This window comes from Oncorhynchus nerka, linkage group LG21 (genome assembly GCF_034236695.1).
Source record: "Oncorhynchus nerka isolate Pitt River linkage group LG21, Oner_Uvic_2.0, whole genome shotgun sequence".
NCBI classification, from domain to species: domain Eukaryota; kingdom Metazoa; phylum Chordata; class Actinopteri; order Salmoniformes; family Salmonidae; genus Oncorhynchus; species Oncorhynchus nerka.
This window is the reverse complement of record NC_088416.1, coordinates 23,203,628-23,214,088: the sequence shown is the minus strand read 5'-3', so window position 1 is coordinate 23,214,088 and position 10,461 is coordinate 23,203,628. Positions and strand designations below refer to the sequence as shown.

Genomic DNA, 10,461 nt, shown 5'->3' with positions numbered 1-10,461 from the left:
ACAATAACTCTATTCATAGATGTTTTCTAGTCTAGGCTATTCAAACACTACTGAGGGAGAGAACAAAAAAACACTGAAGTATTTATGTAAGTATTCACCGCCCCAATCTAATGTCGTCTCTTGTATTTTTCATAAATAGGACATAGAAAAACACATTCTCTGAAGTGTGCGACTGATTGACCTGTACAATAGAATGACGTGGCTTACATCCATGACCTTCTGGAACCTGCCAAGTGCGAGGTCAAATGTCAGTGAGTCAGCCAGTGAGTCAGGATCTGAGAGAGTGTGTGTCGAAATAGACCTAGTTTGTCCTGTCCTCTGCTGGCTGTCTGGTCGGTCTGAGCAGGGTGTACTCTGCCCAGTGTCACCCACCCACCTGCCCGTCCATCCGTCCTTGCAGAGCAGTTAAGTTCTGTGCCAGTCTAAATTAAGCTGAAGTCAAATCCCTGCCAAGGGACCAATGTGATAGCTGAGAAAGATGGAAGAGGGAAGGAGAGATAGAGAGAGAGACCGAGAGCGACAGAGAGAGAGAGAGACCGAGAGCGACAGAGAGAGAGAGCGACAGAGATAGAGAGACCGAGAGCAACAGAGAGAGAGAGAGACCGAGAGCAACAGAGAGAGAGAGAGACCGAGAGCGACAGAGAGAGAGAGAGACAGAGAGAGAGAGCGACAGAGAGAGAGAGCGACAGAGAGAGAGAGAGCGACAGAGAGAGAGAGAAGGTGGACCAAAGGAACAGCGGAGAGAAAACGCGAGCCCCGAAACCTACAACCATCGGCGGTATCTTGAACATCTCACTGACACCGACATTGAAACAAGTGCATCCTTCAGCATGCAATTATCTCCTTCACGGTCACCTCTTTAATGAATTACTGTGATCATAGTGGGCGTCCATCTGTGATGCTGCCATCAGGAGTGTGACACTTGTTCTAGTTCATCAGAGAAAGAACAAATGTTTTCTTCCATGCAGTGACCAGGAACATTACCCCCCCACACACAACACAAGTAAATCCTCCTGATTAAGGCAACGTATACTAATACTAGGTTCTGTTTGCTCCTGGCAGAACTCGGCTAGGTGTCCGCTCACGACTGTGCTCTCGTACTCCCTTAAAGGACCTTCATTTGAAAACACTACAGTTGACCAATGACAGACGAAAGGGCGTAGACGTCGGCTACTGAACTTCAACTTGCCCCAATAAAAAATGTTGTGTGAGCGAACAGACAAAAAAAAAAAAACCTGCCAAACACCAAAACACATTTGAGTCATTACATATGCGCGAAACAGAACGCGCCACGTTTCGACTGTATAGTGTGCGACGCCCTTAATCCTGCATTCTTCAGCCTCGTGATATCCAGCCATAGAGGACAGTGAAAAAGAACTGGTCAAATCACACACAGAGACCAGACTCATCAGACAGAAAATAGTCTCCTTCCATCCCGAGGGAAGTTACTGGAGTCCACAGCAGCCAGTCCTTCAGTCCTAAAACTCGTACCCCTGTGGTGTGGACTACAGACCAACCCAGTTCACTAATAGACTAAGGTACATTACAGCAGGAAAACATGGGGTACTGGGGTCTTAGATAGTCCTCCACAACACCTAGGCCAACCCACTGTGGAAGGGAAGCTAACCCTTTCAAGTCTGGGTTGTCAGCTACATTGGGGTGGAGGAGACAAGGTCAGCAAGGATAAAGCTGAAGCATCCTCCACATCACCTGGAATTCACAAGCTGAACTATCACGGCTCCCCACTCAGTTTAGTAGGGTGGTGTTGGAGGACCCCCGGACTGGCTGGTCCTCCTCAGGGGTGTGTGGGGAGGTTACAGGGTGCTGGTAAGAGAGAGAGAGAGACGGGGGGCTGGTGTTGAGACAGAGGTTAGATCTCCTCAATGGATTTAGCAGGGACCAGTCCTCTCTTCTTCCCACTGCTCAGCTTCAGGAAACCCTCACCGTCCTCACTCTTCCCCACACAGATCTGACAGAGAGGGACAGAGAGAGAGAGACAGAGATAGAGAGAGACAGACAGATAGAGAGAGAGAGGGAGAGAGAGAGAGAGAGAGGGAGAGAGAGAGAGAGAGAGAGAGAGAGAGAGAGCGAGAGAGAGAGAGAGAGAGAGAGAGACAAGGGTGTTTAGGGAGGTTCAAATAGAAAGGCAGTGGAAGCAGACAAGAAATAGATAGTTTTGGCACAACTACAGGGCAAAGGAAGAAAGACGAGACAAAATGAATGTCTCACCTGATCCTCCTTCACTGGCATGTGGCCCATCCCTCGGCTGGCAGGGACAGGCTGGGTGACCCTCCACACCCTCTCCCCTGGGCGCACCCTCTGAACGAAGTTAGCAGGGAAGAAGCCCACCTTGTCTCCACTCTTTCCCTGCCACACAGATGACACGTAAAGTAATTGTGACATATATTCAAATAAATACTAATTAAAAAGCTATTTCGGGTCGCAACGCTAGTTTAATTCATTATGTTTCTCTCTTAAAGTGATTTTTTCTCTAATTCTCTCTTTCTCTCTCTCGGAGGACCTGAGCCCTAGGACCATGCCCCAGGACTACCTGACATGATGACTCCTTGCTGTCCCCAGTCCACCTGGCCGTGCTGCTGCTCCAGTTTCAACTGTTCTGCCTTATTATTATTCGACCATGCTGGTCATTTATGAACATTTGAACATCTTGGCCATGTTCTGTTATAATCTCCACCCGGCACAGCCAGAAGAGGACTGGCCACCCCACATATGCTCTCTCTAATTATCTCTTTCTTTCTCTCTCTCAGAGGACCTGAACCCTAGGACCATGCCCCAGGACTACCTGACATGATGACTCCTTGCTCTCCCTAGTCCACCTGACCGTGCTGCTGCTCCAGTTTCAACTGTTCTGCCTTATTATTATACGACCATGCTGGTCATTTATGAACATTTGAACATCTTGGCCATGTTCTGTTATAATCTCCACCCGGCACAGCCAGAAGAGGGCTGGCCACCCCACATAGCCTGGTTCCTCTCTAGGTTTCTTCCTAGGTTTTGGCCTTTCTAGGGAGTTTTTCCTAGCCACCGTGCTTCTACACCTGCATTGCTTGGGGTTTGGGGTTTTAGGCTGGGTTTCTGTACAGCACTTTGAGATATCAGCTGATGTACGAAGGGCTATATAAATAAATTTGATTTCATTTGATTTTCTGAGGAAATTATGTTTCTATTTCTGACTGCCTGGATGTTTAGGAGAGGCAAACAATATGTCAGGTGATATAGTTCATACTCACACGCCTAACTAACGCACACACACACACACATTTACAGTGGTGTAGATTATTCATTGCCCACCTTCCACCACTCTTCATTAGAATCATCAGTGACCAGCACCCGATCACCAGGCCTGAGAGAGAGAAAGAAAGACAGAGAGGAATATAAGGGAAGGGGGAAGAAAAGTGAAGAGAACCATACAGGGAGAATGTGTCCATGATTTCAAACAAATGTGACCAGAGTATAGGGACTGTAGACTGAGTGAGTACTGTACTCTGTGGTGTATCCTTGCACACAGCATGCTACCCTCACATGACTCAGAGGTGGCAGCTGGTATCCTAGAGGTTAAGCGCGTCGGCCCATAAACCCGAAAAGTCGTTGGTTCGATTCCCCGCGCCGACTAGGTGAAAAATCTGTTGTTGTGCCCTTGATCAAGGCACTTAACCCTAATTGCTGTGGATAAGAGCGTCTGGTAAATGAATAAAATGTAGGTAAGGAACAGGTGACTTTGATTCCTACACAGAATAATGACGTTGAAAAGAGCAACATATCATTGGATGTTTAACTGACGTAATAGCACCAATCAGTGTCAAGCACGGTGACTCTTGTCTTTCTCCCGCTCTATGTTTCTCTCACTCACAGAAGCACACACCCACGTATGTATGCACGCAATTTACACATACACAATAACTCACAGACCCCCCCCAAAAGGAAACACACGCACACATGCATGTACAGCATAGATCTGGCACAACGACCGTATAAGCGCGCAACAGACAGTTATGGATGAAGGCTGAAAATATGAAAATAAAACAAGCGCTTAAAGAAAAAACATTATTGAGGTGATTTCTTTTTTTTTGCGGAGCGAACAGCTGACTGGAGACGGGGCGGCCGGGCAGTGGTGCGGTTATCTGCGGTAACATGGACTCTTAACAACGCAATGAGACTTTGTTTCTCCTTGCCGAAGCAAGCAAGGTGTTGTAGCAAACGTGTCTTCAGTTGCCTAGGCTGTTTAATACTGTGACAGAAGACCTTCCATGGCGATGTAGATGTTGACTGACGTGGCTCATGCGATGTAATGCATTTTTTGTAATGTCAGTTGAGTTGAATCAACAAATCACAGCACAGATTGACGGGTACTTCCTGCTTTTACTTCCACCCATTATGCCCCCATCGACTTGAATGGGGACGCCCACTCTATTAATTATATTTCTATGGCAGCACATGCAGCCAGGAGCAGAGGAAAGGAGAAAATGTGTATATCTATTTTTCCCCAGAACAGTTATTACGGTGACCGCGGTCATTTGGCTGGCCAATTACCATCACCCAAAATTCCATGACGTCACAGCTCACAAGCACCCAGCACTTAAAAACACGAATCAGACTCATGTACACAGACTATCTAGTATCCACTGTCCTATATACAGAGCTAGTATACTGTACTGTCCTATATACACAGAGCTACTGTACCGTCCCCATTACACAAATTCTCTCTATGGAGTCCCTTGGGTGTCTGCTCTCCCTGCTGCCCTATTTGATCGTCCTGGCCTGTCACACACACACATACACACACACACACACACACACGTGAGACACCAGGTGGCTGTGAGCCATCCCCATCCCTCTTTATTACCTGCACCCACAGCTCTCTTCTCTCCCTAACACACATCCTGACCTTTATACTCTTCTATCTTTCCTTCCTCCTCCTCTTCCTCTCACTCCCTTCTACCCTCTCTCTGTTCTGCTGGCATTGTTTGCTTATCTTTTGTCTCTCCCCCCCACCCCCCAGCCCCCTTGTTTTCTCCTCTCCCTCTGTGTCTGTTTCAAGCTGTTCTCTCCATCTAGTCCCTCCATATTTCTCCTCATCCTTTCATCTCTAATTCATTTTCAGTCTTTATCACTCAGCCCCTCCCTAAAGCTGACTGTGTGTATTTTCTGGGCGGTAATTGTTGTTGTGTTTGATATTTAGCAGGCTGCACCTCCTTTTTTTTCTCCCCAATTTCGTGGTAGTTTACAGTCTTGTCTCATCGCTGCAACTCCCACACGGACTCGGGAGAGGCAAAGGTCGAGAGCCATGCGTCCTCCGAAACGCAACCCAACCTAGCCACACTGCTTCTTGACACAACGCACATCCAACCCGGAAGCCAGCCGCACCAATGTGTCGGAGGAAACACCGTGCACCTGGCAACCTTGGTTAGCACGCACTGTGCCCGGCCCGACACAGCAGTCGCTAGTGCGCGATGAGACAAGGATATCCCTGCCGGCCCTGGGCCAATTGTACGCCGCCCCATGGGCCTCCCGGTCGCGGCCGGCTGCGACAGAGCCTGGGCTCGAACCCAGAATCTCTGGTGGCACCACTGCGCCACCCGGGAGGCCCCATGCTGCACCTCCTTAAGGGTTCCTTCACATTGTCCCTTCTACAGATGGCGTTTGAAGGACGTTTGAAGGACGTTTGAATATCGAAGAAATGACAGCTGGGACGGACACACATAGAGGCACACAACAAACCCACACAAACAGACCCCATTCCACCCCTCACTCTAGTCCGAGGTCGTTGTGCTCCTGAGGCAGGAACTTGAAGAGCGCTACATACGTGTGGATGGAGTGAACCTCAATACGCCTGGGAACCTGGATGGACACAGACAGGGAGAAGGAATACAGACGGAAAAACATTTTAGTTAAATATAGTGTCTCTGAACATAAGGTCAGCTAGCAGGAAAAGGACTGTGTGTGTGTGTGTGTGTGTGTGTACCTTCACGCTGGTTTCCTCTACAGGCTCCTGGAGCTGCTCGCTGCCCCCACCCTCAGGTTCAGCCTTCTCGTTTTCACACGGAGGCAGATCTGACAGACAAGGAGATGGGTCACTCAGCCTGAACGATCAGGTCAGACAGCAAGCAAGGATGTACATACTCAAGATACACACACATAAATACATTAGGGCACACACACACAAACAGACACACACACACACGTGTTCTTACCCCCTGTCTCCTGTGGCATCTCCTCCTCCATGCTGTACTGCCTCTGCTCCCCCTCCTCTCCTCCTTCACCCTGAGAAACAGAGAAAAGAAATGGAAAAAGAGGGATTCAAGACAACAAATCATAGAGGAAGTGAGAGACAGAGTGAGAGAGGACAAACTCGGGACACATCGAGACACTAAATGTGTTTCTGTGGTTTTCTATGTCAAAACTTTTCCCGTCAACCAGTAATCCCAGAAATTCTCCCTCACTTCAACTAGCATTCTTACCTACAATATATCTCTATGACTCAGAGCCTGAGAATCTGCTCTCAGTCAACTTACCTGCTAAAATAAGGGTTCATTTGTATTATTTTTTTAAACAGCCTTCCTGTTGTACAGAAACACAACAGGACAAGAGAAATAGGCTCACATGAAGGTGAAGGAAGATGTGAAGATTGAATACAGGGTCACGTGAAGGTGAAGGAACATGTGAAGATTGAATACAGGGTCACGTGAAGGTGAAGGAACATGTGAATATTGAATACAGGGTCACGTGAAGTTGAAGGAACATGTGAAGATTGAATACAGGGTCACATGAAGGTGAAGGAACATGTGAAGATTGAATACAGGGTCACATGAAGGTGAAGGAACATGTGAAAATTGAATACAGGGTCACATGAAGGTGAAGGAACATGTGAAGATTGAATACAGGGTCACATGAAGATGAAGGAACATGTGAAGATTGAATACAGGGTCACACGAAGGTGAAGGAACATGTGAAGATTGAATACAGGGTCACACGAAGGTGAAAGAACATGTGAAGATTGAATACAGGGTCACACGAAGGGGAAGGCACATGTGAATATTGAATACAGGGTCACATGAAGGTGAAGGAACATGTGAAGATTGAATACAGGGTCACACGAAGGTGAAGGAACATGTGAAGATTGAATACAGGGTCGCATGAAGGTGAAAGAACATGTGAAGATTGAATACAGGGTCACATGAAGGTGAAAGAACATATGAAAATTGAATACAGGGTCACATGAAGGTGAAGGAACATGTGAAAATTGAATACAGGGTCACATGAAGGTGAAAGAACATATGAAGATTGAATACAGGGTCACACGAAGGTGAAGGAACATGTGAAGATTGAATACAGGGTCACATGAAGGTGAAAGAACATGTGAAGATTGAATACAGGGTCACACGAAGGTGAAATAACATGTGAAGATTGAATACAGGGTCACATGAAGGTGAAAGAACATGTGAAGATTGAATACAGGGTCACACGAAGGTGAAGGAACATGTGAAGATTGAATACAGGGTCACACGAAGGTGAAGGAACATGTGAAGATTGAATACAGGGTCACATGAAGGTGAAAGAACATGTGAAGATTGAATACAGGGTCACATGAAGGTGAAAGAACATGTGAAGATTGAATACAGGGTCACACGAAGGTGAAGGAACATGTGAAGATTGAATACAGGGTCGCACGAAGGTGAAGGAACATGTGAAGATTGAATACAGGGTCACACGAAGGTGAAGGAACATGTGAAGATTGAATACAGGGTCACACGAAGGTGAAGGAACATGTGAAGATTGAATACAGGGTCACACGAAGGGGAAGGCACATGTGAAGATTGAATACAGGGTCACATGAAGGTGAAGACACCATCTATAGAGTCACTAATTAACAGACTGCGTGTCCCCATGGTACAGGTGGCGAGGTCATACCTGGCTGTGTGTGGGCGACTCGGACACGCTCCCAAAACTGGAGCGGCTCATCTGTGCCAGGGACGTCCCATAGCGCAGGGCTGCGTAAATAGGGTCCACCCCACGCCCCCGGCCTGCCCCTGAAAACACACAGATATTTAAACCTTTACAGGGACACACGCACAGACACGCACACATGCAAGAAGACACAAACACATGCGCGCACACACACACAAACACACACAACCTTGTAGAAGCAGCATCACAGATCGGGATCATGTATAACTGCCATCATAACTACCATTAAGGGAGGCCCAGCCCAGAGCTCTAAATATAGGTGTAATGACCCAGTCCCAGACACACAGTGACCTGCTGAAGATCTGACAGAGGGCACCAGTGAAGTCCAAGGCTCTTTACAAGTTTGCACATTGTATTTTCAGGAAGTACATTGTTGTTTCAGAGTTCTGTGAGATGAAAGTCAAGCATTAGTGGTTGAAGCTGTGTTTTCAGAGTTTCAGTCAGAATGAGAATCAGACTGGTTCTCTATTCCATCAACTTAAACCTAGATTTAACCAAACTTAACTAAGCCTAGATTGAACTAAAACTGAACCAGTCATTTCCACGCTCGACAGTCACTGTAATGGCAGCCAGATGGAATGTCACGTATTACCTGATGTGTGTGATGACAGGTGATAATCCTAGCTTGCCCTGGCTCAGACCCAATGTCTGAGTCCCAAACAGCACCTCATTCCCTTTATAGTGCACTATTTTTGACAAGGCCAAGGGGATAGGGTCCCATTTTGGAACACAAGCCCAGAGGTCAAAGCGACAGACCTGGGGTTATGGTGGTGGGAGGGAGGGGGCAGGTTAACGGAACACTTATGGATGGAAGGAGGAAGGAAACCGGGAAGAAGGAAAGGACAGCAGGTGGAATGAGAGCTGACCCTTATTCACAAGGATCTATTCTATAGGGTGAAGGACATGAATCACGTCCACTTCCTCGCAGGGCTAGGATAGGACACACACAAGCAGATGGACACGTGGAGAATACACACGTCTTCATGCACGACACCCCACACATGGCTGCAGACACACACACACACACACACACACACACACACACACTTTCTTTACTGAGCATGTTCACCTTGGGTGGGCTGCACCTCCTTGACGACAGCCAGTTGTTCGTTGACCAGCATGGGAGAGCTGAAGTTCCGCTTGAAGGCCCCGACCCCAGACTAACACACACAGAGGGAGAATAATATGGATTTTCTGTTTACATGCATTCATTTTTATAGCCTGTGGTAGTGGGTATTTATTCAGAAAATGTATAGAATTACATTACAGTAATTGAAGTAGAGAGAGAGGACGAGATAGAGTCTGACCAACAGTTGCCAAAAGTCAATACATGAGTGAGTATCTTGCGAGAAGTAAGATTGCTAACATCACTGTGTTTTCTCTGGCTTAATTGTAAATCAATTAAACCTACTGCCGGGGTCTCGACACGCGCAACCGTGAGCGCGCACACTCACACACATACACATAATGAAACACTCACACAAGCACATAGCCTACCTACACTTTCACAACTGCACACAGAACACAACAAACAATTTCACACTGAATTAGGCACGGGGACCGTTTCAATGAAGATATTGATTTCCATGTGCGCTGACATTGAGATGAGCTATCAGTACTGTTATAATACAGAGGCAGAGTAACAGGGATGAATGGTCTTCCTTTGTTCCTTCCAGAGATATTCTGGCTCATCGTAGATAATCCTATCCCTCCCTCTCTCTCTCTCTCTCCCTCCCTCCCTCCCCCCCCTCTCTCTCCCTCCCTCTATCACTCCCTCCCTTATTCCCTCCCTCTCTCTCTCTCCCTCCCTCCCTCCATCCCTCTCTCTCCCCTCCCTCCATCCCTCTCTCTCTCTCTCTCTCTCCCTCCCTCCCCCTCCCTCCCTCCCTCCCTCCCTCTCTCTCTCTCTCTCTCTCCCTCCCTCCATCCCTCTCCTCTCTCTCCCTCCTCTCCATCCCCCCTCTCTCTCTCTCTCTCTCCCTCCCTTATTCCCTCCCTCTCTCTCTCTCTCCCTCCCTCCCTCCCCTCTCTCTCTCTCCCTCCCTCTATCACTCCCTCCCTTATTCCTCCCTCTCTCTCTCTCCCTCCCTCCCTCCATCCCTCTCTCTCCCTCCCTCCATCCCTCTCTCTCTCTCTCTACCTCCCTCCCTCCCTCCCTCCTCCCTCCCTCCCTCCCTCCCTCCCTCCCTCTCTCTCTCTCTCCCTCCCTCCCTCCCTCCATCCCTCTCTCTCCCTCCCTCCATCCCCCTCTCTCTCTCTCTCCCTCCCTTATTCCCTCCCTCTCTCTCTCTCTCTCCCTCCCTCCCTCCCTCCCTCTATCACTCCCTCCCTTATTCCCTCCTCTCTCTCTCTCTCCCTCCCTCCCTCCATCCCTCTCTCTCCCTCCCTCCATCCCTCTCTCTCTCTCTCTCCCTCCCTCTCCCTCCCCCTCAACTTCTCAGTACGGTATTTGATCTACATCCAACAGCTCCTGAG

At 48.1% G+C, this 10,461-nt stretch overlaps 1 protein-coding gene across 1 annotated transcript in view; it reads right to left on the bottom strand.

Annotated features, from left to right (window-relative positions):
• Positions 1 to 836: 836 nt before the first annotated feature.
• The window catches only part of LOC115103608 (SH3 and cysteine-rich domain-containing protein 2-like), a 31,929-nt gene continuing 22,304 nt past the window's right edge, over positions 837 to 10,461 (bottom strand). Inside the window, exons 4-11 of the mRNA XM_029624451.2 lie at positions 9,056 to 9,146; positions 7,930 to 8,048; positions 6,213 to 6,282; positions 5,984 to 6,072; positions 5,771 to 5,859; positions 3,313 to 3,364; positions 2,230 to 2,367; positions 837 to 1,969 (exon numbers count right to left, since the gene is read on the bottom strand). Of these exons, the coding sequence (XP_029480311.2) occupies positions 1,871 to 1,969; positions 2,230 to 2,367; positions 3,313 to 3,364; positions 5,771 to 5,859; positions 5,984 to 6,072; positions 6,213 to 6,282; positions 7,930 to 8,048; positions 9,056 to 9,146 (747 nt within the window). The 3' untranslated portion in view covers positions 837 to 1,870. The remainder of the gene's footprint in view (positions 1,970 to 2,229; positions 2,368 to 3,312; positions 3,365 to 5,770; positions 5,860 to 5,983; positions 6,073 to 6,212; positions 6,283 to 7,929; positions 8,049 to 9,055; positions 9,147 to 10,461) is intronic.